The sequence below is a fragment of the Harpia harpyja genome, chromosome Z (assembly GCF_026419915.1).
Source record: "Harpia harpyja isolate bHarHar1 chromosome Z, bHarHar1 primary haplotype, whole genome shotgun sequence".
In the NCBI taxonomy this organism is placed as follows: domain Eukaryota; kingdom Metazoa; phylum Chordata; class Aves; order Accipitriformes; family Accipitridae; genus Harpia; species Harpia harpyja.
The window spans coordinates 28,308,570-28,324,970 of record NC_068969.1 but is presented as its reverse complement, the minus strand read 5'-3'; the positions used below and the strand labels follow the sequence as shown (position 1 = coordinate 28,324,970).

General features: G+C 44.8%; 1 protein-coding gene across 1 annotated transcript in view; it reads right to left on the bottom strand.

Annotated features, from left to right (window-relative positions):
- Positions 1-16,401, bottom strand: part of ELL2 (elongation factor for RNA polymerase II 2) — a 48,226-nt gene that overhangs the window by 17,615 nt on the left and 14,210 nt on the right. Inside the window, exon 3 of the mRNA XM_052777532.1 lies at positions 1,294-1,415. Within this exon, the coding sequence (XP_052633492.1) occupies positions 1,294-1,415 (122 nt within the window). The remainder of the gene's footprint in view (positions 1-1,293; positions 1,416-16,401) is intronic.

The window sequence follows — 16,401 nt, the reverse complement described above, 5'->3', positions numbered from 1 at the left end:
GTCTGAATTAGATTTGAGAGATTAGTAAAACCACATTAAAACTACCTAGGCATGCTATTCAGAATGATTCAAAGCTAAAGCAGCTTAAATTTAATCTTACTTAAAAAAATACAATTTAATTCAATGGAAGGTGCTCCTTCCCAAAGAAGAAAGTGCCCTAAGAGATGCTCAAGAGAGGCAAGCCAGGAGCAGAGGCAGGACCTCTCACCCCAGCATGCACTCCTGCCGCTCGCTTTGTGCCACCCTTGGCAGCTGTCTGGGCCCTTTCGGATACAGTTTAATAAAAAACAAAAACACACAAAAAAAAGACAAAAAAACCCCAAACCCCAAAACCCACACTGCCCCAGGCTCCCCCAGGTCTGCTGCTAAACCGTCTGGCTTTTTGCCAGTCCCATCAGTTAAGTGAGTTCACTGACAGGCTGTATGGTAGTAGAAGAGACCTAACGCAAGGCGAGAAAGAGAAGGATGAGGTTGCTGAGAGATATCCTGTTAGGCAAAGAGCTATTACATCAGCTCATTTTCTTATTGCTCCCAAAACCCGCTATCTAGACAAATCCCTGTTTTGAAATCGAGGGCAGAAGCTCTCCTGTGACCGAGAACCTGAGCAGCACCTTTTGGACACGTGTCAGTGTACCTGTTTGCTATCAGCTTCCCAGATCAACAGACAAACTGCCTGCAATGTCCTAGTTAATCAAATGGGGCAGTTATTCAACACCACTGGACTACATTAATACTACGCTGAACATAATATTCTACAAGCTAAAGCACACTTAATGTAAAAGCACGGTGTTTTCTTGCCTTTTTGGTAGACATTAACACTGTTCACTTTGACTCAAAGGACCAGGACAAGACGCTGCTGTGTTACGTTTGGGTTCTGAAACACCATGGTCATGCAATTATGGATAAGGTCACTGACTTATGTGGTTCTTAAAATAAGACAACTATCCATCACGGCCAGCATGCTAGCATGCTGCCAGCCATAGTCATATTTACATATGGTTGTAGAATGGATCTGGTCTAGCTTGGATGATGCTGAGCTCCAAATGCTTTTAAAAATAGCACTAAAAGGTGAGAAAGTACTCAAAAGGCTACTTTTTTAACAGCAAAACCAAAAAGAATTCTATGTAAAGGCAAGTATTTATAATTAGCAAGAAATCATGCTATTGCTAGGAATTAATTTTGTACTGCAGCTCTTCACTAGGAGCATACTTCTGTTAAAGGTTTTCGCTATATGCTCAAAGCCACAGAATCTACTTAAATTTGCCATGAAAGAAAACGTTAAGTAAAACTTACCTTGAGTCTGTTTGCTGGATACAGTCAAAGCTTCCCTGAGGGTTATCTTTGCCAACATCTGACAAGTAGAAGTTAAATGTATGCTGTTCATTTGGCAGATCAACTCTGGGAATTTTAATAAGCTAAAAGGAAAAAAAAAGTTCATGTAAAAACTTCAATCCACACTCCTTTGCTCACAATTAACTAGGACCATAATTTTAAATGGGAAACTGTATTTTGAAAGTTTTGATATGATTTCAATGATGTCACTAAAAAGACTGCTTTGGCACAATTCTCCCTCTGAAAGTAGTGCTGGCTATGTGTCTGTCACAGCAGTAACTGGAAAAGTGACAGTTGCTCAGCCTCTAATTCAGCAAAGCATTCAAGTAGCAAGTCATCCTTTCCCATTTAGTGGAATTAATATGCACGTGCTTAACTTCAAATGCAAGCGCCTGAGTATAATCAAACGGACCGAAGCTCAGCTAACAAAACAGAGGAGAGCAATTTGCACAGACCACATTGGTCACTGCCCCGACTTTGTGATTTATTCAGTCCTAATGAAGCACATACGGGAGTCGGCTCCAAGAAGGTAAAAAACCAGCAACATCCAAATTATAAGAGTAAAACTTCCTAAACTATAAAAGAAAAATTTCAACTCCAACAGGCGCTAAAAGCCTTTTTTCTTTTACTCAGCTCTAGATGCAATTATTTGCATAAATGTGAAATGTAAATAGTTTTTTGTAAGTTTAGTCAGACGTAACAAAACTTGATTTCCTTGGCTGAACTAGTCATTTAGCACAGAGTGTGCTGCATTCTGCTGGAGCTTAAAAATGTAAATATGAGAAATCATTAAAATGTTTATTAGCATAAGCACATTTTTCAGTGTGCTGCTATACAAAACAATGCCAAAGCACACAAAAACTACTGCCATCCAACTACTTTATTCTGAAGGTAAAATTAGCTTGCAGTAAATCTAAAAAGCTATTCTTCTGAAATTTCCTTGAATTTTTAATGGAGTATTAAATACAGCTGACAAAGCTAGACACGCAAAAGCAATACTGAACAGCCCCTTAGAAATCTTTATCTTAATATTGTGCTTGTGAGACTGGCCAGTCTTCATAAATGTCAATGTCATTTGCATGTCAAAGTGCTGCTACAAAACAATTCCATCATCATTTGTATTTTAATCGTCAGTACTGGCAGAGCTTACCAACAGCTTGGGACAGTGACTGGACATGTAGGAGAAAGACAAGTCACCTGAACACCATATTCTTTTACTTAAGCTGCAAGTACTAGTATGCCTAAAAGAGCGATCTGTGCATTTTATATAAGAATGGAAATAAATCAGGTAAGTTATCAAACACATAAGCTTGGATTATATATGCAGCTTTACCTTTTAATGATTATGAAGATTGCTACAGAGTAACCATCAACCTAAGACGACCACAGGGGCCCAAATGACACTAAAATTCATCTACATTCTATAAAATTAACTACCACTGATAGAATGTTTCAGCATACTGGTTTTACTACAAATACAGCAGCTGTGTATGTGTGAATCTGACAATTTGAATTCAACCCACTGTAGAAGAGGTAATGTTTTTTAGCCCGATATACTTTTTGGAAAATGAACAAATATATTCTATGATCAATCTAAGGCCGGCCCTCAATACATACAGCCTAGCAAAAGGAAGCAGGTAACGTTGCTGTGTATGCTTGGAACACCAATAAGCATGTTTTTAAATGTGCTCTAAGGCCAGCTTCTGTCTTCATGTTGTTGCATAAAACCACATTGAGCCACTCTATGGTTTAAAACAGCAATTCTTCCAGAATTTTAAATACAGATATTAAGGTACAGAAATTCCTAATGTTTAAGGTGATTTCATGCATATACATTCTTCAGGCTGATCAACGGAAAAAAAAGATTTGCTCAAAATAAGTTCAACTTAGGACAAGCTCCGAGGGAAAAAAATGCATTTTAAGTTATATTAAATGCAATTAAATCAGAGCCTATTTCCCGTATTACGGTTCAGAAGTGAAAGCCCACACATTTATGACATGGAATGGAGAATAATTATTGAATCTGGAGGTAACATAAAGCTGGCAGGGACAAAATGCATGAGGATGGAGTTAAAATTCACAGCCGTCTTGAAAAGCTGGGATGGAGGTCTGAAAATAGGTGTATAATAGCCTTCAAAAGAGGCTGTGCAAGGTACCTCATTTTGAAGTAAAAACCCCACACAGGGCAGCACCTGTACAGAAAATGATCTGCAGGTTACAGTTGAACATCCAACCAACACAAGCCCGCAGGATCATGCTTCTGCAATACTGGGGTACACCGACGTGACTACAGCAACAAGAAACAGCAGGTTAAACTGCAGGACCATGATGTGAGACTTGCACGCAGGAGCTGCTGCCCTTGATCCACTTTCTGGCTCGCCAGATGCTTCCACCATGCTTGCCCCCTTCCACCACCACATCGCACAGCACTGCTCCAGAGAAGCAGGATGCTTCAGCAGCCAGCCATGCAGAGCAAACCCCAGCCCTGGTGCACTGTCCTCTACCAAATGCCAGCTACCGGCTTCCACCTGAAGAGATTTCAAGGCTCCCTCCTTGCTTCTTTGCAAAGATTACCTCATTCCCTGACAAATCAAGTAAACTTATCTTACAGAGGCACTCTTTTAAAGCATGGGGCTCTTGCTAGGCAATACGCAGTCTAGAAAGTGTTCCTAGGGTACTAACACATTTTCAGCAACCTCGAGGAGGCAATACTTGAACAGGATAAACTTGCTGACAACACCTGGGTTTGCAAAAACTCCTGTCACCTCGAGCCCTTAAGATCAAGTTTTACTGCCGTTGACATAGTTGCCATTTCTTTCTGTATCTTGCAAGACAAAATAACATTTTGAAGTAGTTTATAGACTCAGCAGCTTCTGCAAATAAGCCTCCTGTTTTGAATAAACAGACCAGTTTTTACACTGTAAATTTATATTATATGGTTCTGAAAAGTTCAATAGGCAGTTCAAGGATTTTTGGTTTAATCAGAATTAAGATACTGCATTCAGCTTGAGATAAGCGTAGTGGCAAAAAGTTTGTTTTTCCTATTTGAGCCATACTTGCAGAAGAAGGTCAAGGAGCCTGTATTAAAAAAAGTACACATTGGAACACCATTAATCCATAATAGAAAATAGATTTTTGTTTGCATCAGGAAGAAGCATTGCAAGCCCATTGTCAGCACATTTGTTTCAGAGAAGCTGCTTTTGATCTGTATTCAACCTTCCATGTATAAAGAGCATCCTGGCTGGTACATGGCCTGCAATACATTGAAAAGAAATTTACTATATTCTTTTACAGCAAAGATGGAGATTTCTGAACAGCAAACACCCACCATTATTTACAGCTGACCTACACTATTCTTCTAGAAATAGTGAAGTCCTTGCCACAATCCTTCATTAAATCTGCTGTAACCTTACCAGCAGCCAACCAAATCGGGCAAGAAAGGAGATGAGAAAGCTCTGAAGAGAAGCTGCATGTTTGCACACCTTATCCAAAGAGTCACCCTGGTCACGTCCAGACAAGGGAAGAGGCTACCTTGAAAGCAGGTGGATGAGAACACAGTTCACAATAATCTCTCCCCCTGGTTTAGGCACCATCCTAATAAAATGAACCATGCACCTTTCCCCTAACATTGCCCTACTTCAAACACGTTAACTAACTGGTCTGAGTTGGCAAGTCTGCAGCCTATATATTTCCCAGAATATATACTAGCACAGGAAGGCAGGGCATCGTTTTTCTCCTCACATGCCTGAAACGATTTATCCTTGCACATACTTCTTTCCCCATTTATGCAAGAAGCCCGTCACATGAAATACTCTCTCCGCTGCCAGAAAACACATCCACATAGGCAGCTGTGCTAAACCTTGTGCCAGCTCCCCCATATATCCCACCCAACACGTGCAGCCCTCACTGCTCTTCCCACTGCCTTCTTGCTGCTCAGCATCCTTCAGAGAAGTGACCCAGTTTCAGCTAACACCCAGCTCCAGTCTTAATACGTCTCTTAGCTGCCTCCTTCTATTCTAGCTAAGGCCACAATTGATAAACACTCAAAGAATATCACTGGTCTGTTTCATAAGATAACAGAGATAAGTTGTGGATGAGGATTTACAATGCGGTAAATAACATCCATTCATGCCTAAAAGTTTTAGCATCCCTGCAATGTTACCAGTACCACCCACAAGTGCTCCTCCTGAACCGCCAGGAAACAGTATTGGGAGAACACAGGCACTAAATGGGAAAAAACAAGCTAAGATGCACCTAAGGCATAGACAGGTGAATGCTCAGTTTTCCCCACCAGGCTTGACCAAATTTTCTGCTCTGTAGTGACCAGCTGTTTGTTCCAAAGCCTCTCCTTCTACATTTCCTCTCCACATTACTTCACAGCTGCCTTCTCACACCGCTTTACCATCTGTATCATCACCTTTGTCCTTTCCTGTTTAAGCAAAAAAAAAAGTTAACCCCCCACCCTGTCTTCAGTGAATCCACTATTTAATAGGCTTTGTCAAAGGTGATGTGTAAAAAAGGTGGTGTCAGAAGCCACTGCAGAAGAGTTATTTTCCAGTTCTGGAAGTTGAGTAGTTGCTTGTTTAGCCTACAGAATTTGCATTATTTTAACAGAAGCATGCAGGAAGTTTTACCATCAATGTCAAATGCATCTCCCTAGGCCAATGGAGATGCAGAAAGCCTGTTTTCTGGATCCACGTGGAAAAGACAGGAGTGTCTGAGCAGATCATTCTTATTTGATGGCAGCTGCAGGAAATTTGCTCTTTCTGCCTCTGCTCTAAGCTTTCATAGAGAAAGCAATTTAATCTATGTTTGCACACAATTCAAAGACAAATTTAACCAACCCCCAGAATCTTCCCTCACGGGCAGATTTTTCACCCGAGTTATGTAGTGGATGATGTGATATGGGACCTCCCGCTTTCAAGTGCCTAACTCTCCAGCGGTGATGTGACTTTTTAGGACACAGGTATTAGGACAGACTTTTAACAACACTAGTGTCAGTTTAATATGACAAGGTGTGCTCTTAAAACACAGCAAAGCTAACCTAATGGGTGACTGCCAGCAAGAAGCCTGTCTCCACAAGCATGTTCCTGCTGCTTTCCCTGAGCCAGCCAGGGCATTTGACTGTGCCAGTCCCACATGGATGCAGAGAGCTAGGGCTAGCCTTGCAGAAAACTACAGAAGAAATTAAAAAAAAAAAAAAAGTTTTCTTCTAGGCCATCTGCATGAACAACATCACTGCAGCAAATGTACAGCAATGGCATTTGCAGAAGGGTCCTCCTTTCCTAGAGCATCACTAGCTAAAAGACAAACCAACAACTTCTTTGTTGCAGTTAGATTTAGCACCAAAGGGCAGAGAAGTGTCTGTAAGTATAGCAGTGAACAGGACAGTGAGGACACCAAACCTATTTATTTACCTATATACAGTGACACTCATGCAGATGCCAGGTTGGATATGCTAAAGCAAATCCCAGGAAGGATGGACTGAGTTGGTACAGGGTCCTCTTGAATTTAAAAAAGTCTTAGCAGAGGATACAGAAAACAGAAGTGGAAGAACAATGTTCTGTAGAGGTTAAGTCTTAGAATTTTTATGCTTTTGAAATTTGAGACTTTGGGATAAAACAGTAAAGTTTTCTTACTGCAAGCTGTTTGGAAACAAAAGAATGGAAAGAGTACTTCTAAATCTTCTCAAACGAAAAGAAGCTTCCACCTTTAACTGACAAGAAAAAAGCCAAGACTTAAAACACACTCAGATGAATGCTGGCAAGTTCCAGTCAAGCACCTGTGTGACCTGGTGAAAGCCAGGCAGATGAGGGTGTTAACACAAGCATGCTTTGTGGCACCCAGGGGTATGCTGTTCCTGCCTCCTGCCTTTCACCCCTTTGCAGAGGGAGCTCTCCCAGCACACCCCACAGCTGCAGACCCTCACGCATGCACCAGCACGCTGGCCTCACATGCACACAGAACAGCACGCTGTGCTTTGGCCTGTGTCACTACCAGCCAGGCTGGAGCACCTCAGGATGAGCGTCAAGGGCTCTTGACCCTCTGCAGCCTACTTTAAAATGTCATTTTGAATTCTACATCCTCAAACTGGCTTGTAATTTCTTACCATCTAATGAGTTTAATAATAGAGAATATCCACTAGAATAACTCAGACCCTTGACTTTAATCTCTTCCTCTTGGTAATTGATTTCTGGATCTATCATTACCGTCTCTCTCTCTCTGACATATCCTCATTGGCTCTGTAACATAAGAACAGTTTTCGTAATTTTCTCCTGAAGTTCCTGTATGGACTCACTCCAATTTCTCTGGCTCATAGCTTTTTGTCGCTTCTGTCCTCCTCCTTTCCATCATTCCCGCTGATACCGTGTGCTGTTATTGTACCCTCAAATCAGGCCAGATGTATTTTGCTCTCTGAGCCTGAGTCACCTAATCTCTTCTCTTTCTGAACACTTCTACCCACTCTCCTCTTGTTCTTCCATAGTACAGCATCACATCATTAGGTTGACACGAGCACTGTATTTTTAGGTGCTTCCGCTCAGCAGATGTGTTCAAGTCCTCTCTCTCCTTTGTCTCTTCTCAGAATCGTTCCAACCTTACCATCTCACCAGTAGCTTTCCCTCAAAGCCTTACTTTTAAGGCTAAGAGTTGGTAGCTCACAAGCTTGAGCTGGAATCTGCTTGCTGCCCCATGCAGGCATCCACACCACTGCCCAGCTCACGCCACTAGTCTCTACAACAGGATTAAAGGATTTAAAAATTAACAGTTGCAGGGCCCTCCAAGCTAAGCTCTTACTATTTTTTTGAGTGACATTTCCAATTAATCCATTTTCTGGAGCTTACTCACAGTTTCTTTAGAGCAACACTTTATCTGCCAAGAGGCAAACCCCTGCTACTGAGGAAAGGCACTGCTTTGCTCAGCAGGGACACTCTGCCATGTTTCATGTATGTCCTGGTTTCAGCTGGGATAGAGTTAACCGTCTTCCTAGTAGCTGGTACAGTGCTATGTTTTGAGTTCAGAGCGAAGAATGTTGATAACACTGATGTTTTCAGTTGTTGCTCAGTAGCGTTTAGACTAATGTCAAGGATTTTTCAGCTTCTCATGCCCAGCCAGTGAGAAAGCTGGAGGGGCACAAGAAGTTGGCACAAAACACAGCCAGGGCACCTGACCCAAACTGGCCAACGGTGTATTCCAGACCATGTGACGTCCCATCCAGTATAGGAACAGGGAAGTGGGGGGGCAGGGATTCGCCTCTCGGGGACTGGCTGGGTGTCGGTCGGCGGGTGGTGAGCAATTGCACTGCGCATCATTTGTACATTCCAATCCTTTCATTATTGCTGTTGTCATTTTACTAGTGTTATCATTATCATTATTAGTTTCTTCTTTTCTGTTCTATTAAACCGTTCTTATCTCAACCCACGGGTTTTGCTTCTTTTCCCGGTTTTCTCCCCCATCCCACTGGGTGGGGGGGAGTGAGTGAGCGGCTGCGTGGTGTTTAGTTGCTGGCTGGGGTTAAACCACGACAGTCCTTTTTGGCGCCCAACGTGGGGCACGAAGGGTTGAGATAACAACAAACCTGACCAGAGCTTGTTAAAACAAATTTGTTATAAGCATTCATTATATCGGTCTAATAGTCGCTGGTCATTATGTTGATTTATGTGTTCTTAGAGTTGTTGCTCTGGTTTTTAAAGTTCTGTTATGTATCACCTCGCTTGCTGTATGTAGTCCCTCTTCTGCTGCTTATCATCCGTGGGAGGTGGATTAAGGTTTTCGCTTTGATGTATTGTATAACACTGGTTTATGGTATGATAAAGTCGTCGGCTGTGGGATTAATCCGGTACTTGCACTCAGCATTGTCACCTTTATACTGTGGAAGCCATCTGTGGGAATCTATTAATAATTATACCATTTACCTTTCCTCCTTGGAAAACCAGTCTATGGGTGGGATACCTTTCTTCCCCTCTCCTTTCTCCTTCAGTCCAGTTACAATGGTGTTTGAGAATTTTGAAAAATTTGAATACTCTTGGGATGTTGGGACCAGCACGGTCCTAGCCCTACTGCTAGGAATTAGCATGCTTCTGAATGTGGTTCAGCTCTCGTTTAAGGTTAAACAACTATTTAAGAAAATCACCCAGAGATCTGCCCCAAGGCTGGATAATTATGAGTGGCAGGGTGTGTGGGGTAGTATGGGCAAGTACCTAGAAAAGTGGGCACCTCCCATGTTTTGGAAATTCACCCCTGAACAAGTGCAGAATCCAGAAGAACTAGTAAAATATTTGGAAAAGGTATGCTGTCACCCCGGCAGCTCCAGAGAGATACAAATTACTGCAACGTGCTGGGGCCTGGCCCATGCCTATCGAGCCCTGTTCGACACCACTCAGTACCCTCAAGGGGAAGAGAAGGTCTCTGGACCTAACAACAAAACGATGAGCACTGCGGTCACTCAAACCTCGGCAACGGGCACTGCGGCCCCTCCAGCCCCGGCGACGAGCACTGTGGCTACCCAAACCTCAGCGACAGGCACTGCAGCCCCTCCAGCCTCGGCAATGAGCACGGCAGCTACCCAAACCTTGGCAACAGACTCTGCGGTTATCCAAGACCCGGCGAGCGGTACTGCAACTGAACCAGGGGACCAACCTGCACCAGTATCAGTTGCCCCCGTACAGAAAAAGAAATATACAAAAAAATCAGTTCGCTTAGCGAAGGATGAAGGCGAACCAGGGTCATCATGGGAACAGGAGGAAGAGGCAGAACCAGAGGTAATAACCCGGTCCCTATCCTTGAGTGAGCTGCAGGATATGCGAAAAGATTTTGGCCGCCGTATAGGTGAGCATATTATCACCTGGCTCCTCCGATGCTGGGACAATGGGGCTAATAGCTTGGAATTAGAAGGTAGGGAAGCCAAGCAGCTGGGATCGCTTGCCAGGGAAGGTGGCATTGACAAGGCAATTGGAAGAGGGACACAAGCCATCAGCCTCTGGAGGCGACTCCTGTCAAGTGTGAAGGAAAGGTACCCCTTTAGGAAGATGTTATCTGTCAATCAAGCAAGTGGACAACCATGGAAAAAGGTATCCAATATCTGAGGGAATTAGCTGTGCTAGAGACAATTCATCATGATCCGGACAACCCACAATTACCCAAAGATCCAGACGAAGTCCAATGCACACGACCCATGTGGCGGAAGTTTGTACGGAGCGCACCATCGTCCTATGCCAACTCACTGGCAATAATGACCTGGAAAGACGAAGAGGCACCGACAGTGGATGAAGTGGCTCGCCAACTCCGTCAATACGAAGAAAATCTCTCCTCCTCCCTACAAGCCTGCATTTCGGCTGTGGAGAAGCTGTCCGAGGATTTCCAGCAATTCAAAGAGGAGATGTCCTGTTGCCCACCTGTAAGGACCAATGTCTCAGCTATTAGGAGTGAGCGCTCCTCTGCCCAAGAGAGAGAATATAGAAGGTACACACCACGAGGTGCCCTGTGGTTTTACTTATGTGATCGTGGAGAGGACATGAGGAAATGGGATGGAAAACCTACCTCGGTCCTAAATGCACGGGTACGTGAGCTGCGAGGAAAAACCACCACAAAAGGGGATTCTACCAGGAAAAATGCCGCTCCGGTTTCCAAACAGAGTAGAAGGGCTGATCTTATTTCTGATCCTCTTGAAGGGACTTCTGAGCCAATTTTACGAGAAGTGAATACTGGATACTCTGACCAGAATTAGAGGGGCCCTGCCTCCAGCCAGGTGGAGGAAAGGGATAACCGGGTCTATTGGACTGTGTGGATTCGATGGCCTGGCACGTTAGACCCACAGGAGTATAAGGCTCTAGTAGACACCGGCGCACAGTGTACTTTAATGCCATCAAGTTACGAAGGGGCAGAACCCATTTCTATTTCTGGTGTGACAGGGGGATCCCAAGAGTTAACTGTATTGGAAGCTGAAGTAAGCCTAACTGGGAATGAATGGCAGAAACACCCCATTGTGACTGGTCCAGAGGCTCCGTGCATCCTTGGCATAGACTATCTCAGGAGAGGGTATTTTAAGGACCCAAAGGGGTATCGATGGGCTTTTGGTATAGCTGCCTTGGAGACGGAGGGCACGGAACATCTGTCTACCCTGCCTGGTCTCTCTCAAGACCCTTCGATTGTGGGGTTGCTGAGGGTTGAAGAACAACAAGTACCAATTGCTACCACGACGGTGCACCGGCGGCAATATCGCACCAACCGAGACTCTCTGATTCCCATCCACAAGTTGATTCGCCAACTGGAGAGCCAAGGAGTGATCAGCAAAACTCGCTCACCTTTTAATAGTCCCATATGGCCCGTGCGAAAGTCTAATGGGGAGTGGAGACTAATAGTTGACTATCGCGGCCTGAATGAAGTTACGCCACCGCTGAGTGCTGCCGTTCCAGATATGCTAGAACTTCAATACGAACTAGAGTCAAAGGCAGCCAAGTGGTATGCTACAATTGACATTGCTAATGCGTTTTTCTCAATCCCTCTGGCAGCAGAGTGTCGTCCACAATTTGCCTTTACTTGGAGGGGTGTCCAGTACACTTGGAATCGATTGCCCCAGGGGTGGAAACACAGCCCCACCGTTTGCCATGGACTAATCCAGACTGCACTGGAAAAAGGTGAAGCTCCGGAACACCTGCAATACATTGATGACATCATCGTATGGGGCAACACGGCAGAAGAAGTCTTTGAGAAAGGGAAGAAAATAATCCAAATCCTTCTGAAAGCCGGTTTTGCCATAAAAGAAAGTAAGGTCAAGGGACCTGCACGGGAGATCCAGTTTTTAGGAATAAAATGGCAAGACGGGCGTCGTCAGATCCCAATGGATGTGATTAACAAAATAGCAGCTATGTCTCCACCAACTAATAAAAAGGAAACACAGGCCTTCTTAGGTGTCGTGGGGTTTTGGAGAATGCATATTCCAAATTACAGTCTGATTGTAAGCCCTCTCTATCAAGTGACCCGAAAGAAGAATGATTTTCAATGGGGCCCTGAGCAACAACAAGCCTTTGAACAAATTAAACGGGAGATTGTTCACGCAGTAGCCCTTGGACCAGTCCGGACAGGACAAGATGTTAAAAATGTGCTCTATACTGCAGCTGGGGAGAATGGCCCTACCTGGAGCCTCTGGCAGAAAGCACCTGGGGAGACCCGAGGCCGACCCCTGGGGTTTTGGAGTCGAGGATATCGGGGATCCGAAGCTCGCTATACTCCAACTGAAAAAGAGATATTGGCAGCATATGAAGGAGTTCAAGCTGCCTCAGAAGTGGTTGGTACTGAGGCACAGCTCCTCTTAGCACCCCGACTGCCAGTGCTGGGCTGGATGTTCAAAGGGAGGGTCTCCTCTACACATCACGCGACTGATGCCACGTGGAGTAAGTGGATTGCACTGATCACACAACGGGCTCGCATAGGAAACCCCAGTCGCCCAGGAATTTTGGAAGTGATCACGGACTGGCCAGAAGGCAAAGATTTTGGAATGTCGCCAGAGGAGGAGGTGGCACGTGCTGAAGAGGCCCCGCTGTATAATAAACTGCCAGAAAATGAGAGGCAATATGCCCTGTTCACTGACGGATCCTGTCGCATTGTGGGAAAGCATTGGAGGTGGAAAGCTGCCGTATGGAGTCCTACACGACAAGTTGCAGAAACTGCTGAAGGAGAAGGTGAACCGAGTCAGTTTGCAGAGGTGAAAGCCATCCAGCTAGCATTAGATATTGCTGAAAGAGAAAAGTGGCCAGTGCTCTATCTCTATACTGACTCATGGATGGTGGCAAATGCCCTGTGGGGGTGGCTACAGCAATGGAAGCAGAGCAACTGGCAGCGCAGAGGTAAACCCATCTGGGCTGCCGCACTGTGGCAAGATATTGCATCCCGGCTAGAGAATCTGGTTGTAAAAGTACGTCATGTAGATGCTCACATATCCAAGAGTCGGGCCACTGAAGAACATCAAAACAACCAACAGGTGGATCAGGCTGCCAAGATTGAAGTGGCTCAGGTGGACCTGGACTGGCAACATAAGGGTGAGCTATTTATGGCTCGGTGGGCCCATGATGCTTCAGGCCATCAGGGAAGAGATGCAACATATAGATGGGCTCGTGACTGAGGGGTGGACTTGACCATGGACACTATTGCACAGGTTATCCATGAATGTGAAACATGTGCTGCAATTAAGCAAGCCAAGCGGTTAAAGCCCCTGTGGTATGGAGGGCGATGGCTGAAATATAAATATGGAGAAGCCTGGCAGATTGACTATATCACACTCCCACAAACTCGCCAAGGCAAGCGCTATGTGCTCACGATGGTGGAAGCAACCACTGGATGGCTGGAAACATATTCTGTGCCCCATGCCACCGCACGGAACACTATCCTGGGCCTAGAAAAGCAAGTCTTGTGGCGACATGGCACCCCAGAACGAATTGAGTCAGACAACGGGACTCATTTCCGAAACAACCTCATAGACACCTGGGCCAAAGAGCATGGCATTGAGTGGGTGTATCATATCCCCTACCATGCACCAGCCTCTGGGAAAATTGAGCGATACAATGGACTGTTAAAGACTACATTGAGAGCAATGGGGGGTGGAACTTTCAAACATTGGGATACACATTTAGCAAAAGCCACCTGGTTAGTCAACACCAGAGGATCTGCCAATCGGGGTGGCCCTGCCCAGTCAGAATTTTTACATACTGTAGAAGGGGATAAAGTCCCTGTAGTGCACATAAAAAATATGTTAGGGAAGACAGTCTGGGTTACTCCTGCCTCAGGCAAAGGTAAACCCATTCGTGGGATTGCTTTTGCTCAAGGGCCTGGGTGCACTTGGTGGGTGATGCGAAAAGATGGGGAAGTCCGATGTGTGCCTCAAGGGGATTTAATTTTAGGTGAGAACAGCCAGAATTAAACTGTATATTAGTTGCTATATAACCCTGCTACTGTATGTTATCCTTACTATAATTATGTGCTATATCCATAGTACTATAGTAAGAATCACTTAGATCAAGCAAGAAAAGAACTGTGATAAAACTGAGCAAAGCGCAGTAGTGATGGAACCAGAACTGACTCCAGCATGCAACAATCCAATGGTGCACACCATCCTCCTGCTGCGCCAAATGTCACCTGCTCGTCACACCGCACTGAAGCCCAATCCTGCTCTACCGACTGAGAGGACTTTGCACCATCCCTCCTGCCCAGAAAGACTGGTATGACAGATGGAGCCCAGAGTCGGAAACTAAATGAACTCAATGAACATTTTATGAACATGACCCATGAACTAAAGGAATGATATCTCTGTGTGTGTATAAATATATATATATATCATTGCTCATATGTCTTAAAGGGATGGAAAGGTGATGATTGATCAGGATGTAACCAAAGGTATGGGAACTGTGCATGACGTCAATGGTATAGAATAAGGGGTGGATACTGTCCTGGTTTCAGCTGCGATAGAGTTAACTGTCTTCCTAGTAGCTGGTACAGTGCTATGTTTTGAGTTCAGAGCGAAGAATGTTGATAACACTGATGTTTTCAGTTGTTGCTCAGTAGCGTTTAGACTAATGTCAAGGATTTTTCAGCTTCTCATGCCCAGCCAGTGAGAAAGCTGGAGGGGCACAAGAAGTTGGCACAAAACACAGCCAGGGCACCTGACCCAAACTGGCCAACGGTGTATTCCAGACCATGTGACGTCCCATCCAGTATAGGAACGGGGAAGTGGGGGGGCAGGGATTCACCTCTCGGGGACTGGCTGGGTGTCGGTCGGCGGGTGGTGAGCAATTGCACTGCGCATCATTTGTACATTCCAATCCTTTCATTATTGCTGTTGTCATTTTACTAGTGTTATCATTATCATTATTAGTTTCTTCTTTTCTGTTCTATTAAACCGTTCTTATCTCAACCCACGGGTTTTGCTTCTTTTCCCGATTTTCTCCCCCATCCCACTGGGTGGGGGGGAGTGAGTGAGCGGCTGCGTGGTGTTTAGTTGCTGGCTGGAGTTAAACCACGACAATGTAACTTCCACATTTACAAATCCCAAGAGGGACAATTTTTGCCATAGTATGATTTGGATCTTTGCTACAGTGGCTTCTGCCCAGGTGAGCTTGCTCCCAAGCTTAAAACTTTGTTTCTTTGTCTGTGTTAATGTAGATTTCCAGCCTGCACCTTCAAGGAGACAAAAGTGCTCCAGAAACCTACATGACTAATTTGAAACTTCAAAAAACTGCTCTTAAACGTGAGAAAAATCTCAGCGCTGATTTGTTTTCATTTTAATACTAGAATTCTTTTTGTAAAATGCTGTTTCCTTCAAGGACTAAACCTCCTCCTCCTCCTTCATTAGATCTATACTACAGAATGTGCCCAATGTCCCTTTCAAGAAAGAAATTAAGATGCCTTTCTACAGAAATCATGTGACTACATGTGGCTGCCTTGCAAAAAATATTAAATATTTTACTACACAAAAACCATTTCAAATACATACATTTTACTGATTATGTTGACATGTAGACAAATGGATAACCTTAAGGGAGAAGACATTCTTTTAGTTTCAGTCTTCTCGCCCCTCCTTCCTTCTTTCTCTCTGGCCTTTTTTCTAAGAACTTAATGTCTGCTTAATAAGCAGTTTTTCTAAGAACTTAATATCGGCTCCCACAAATCCATGCAGCTCACCTTCACGCACCAGCTCACCCGTGTGCACCTGAGTGCTGGGCACCATGCTGGTTTCATTGCCACCCAGCAGGAATTTGTCACCAACCTGCTGCAGAAAAGCTCCTCAGCTGGGGGCTGCGACTGCTGTCCCCGACACCCACGCTGCTGCACCTTCCTCCAGCGCAAGGACCAAAGGGTTTGCACAGGGACAGAAAGCAAGGCAGGCAACAACTGTCCCTAAACTGGAGCCCAAAGATTCAGCATACTGCTGAATTCCCCCAAGCCGGCAACTGGTTTTGTACGCTCACTGGATGAAGGTGAGCTCGCAGCGGCTGCCCCACAGCAGCTGGAGGCATGTGCGCCGCAGCCGGAGATCAAGGTCGTCAGCTGTGGGTACGGTGCACACTTCACAAATTTGTC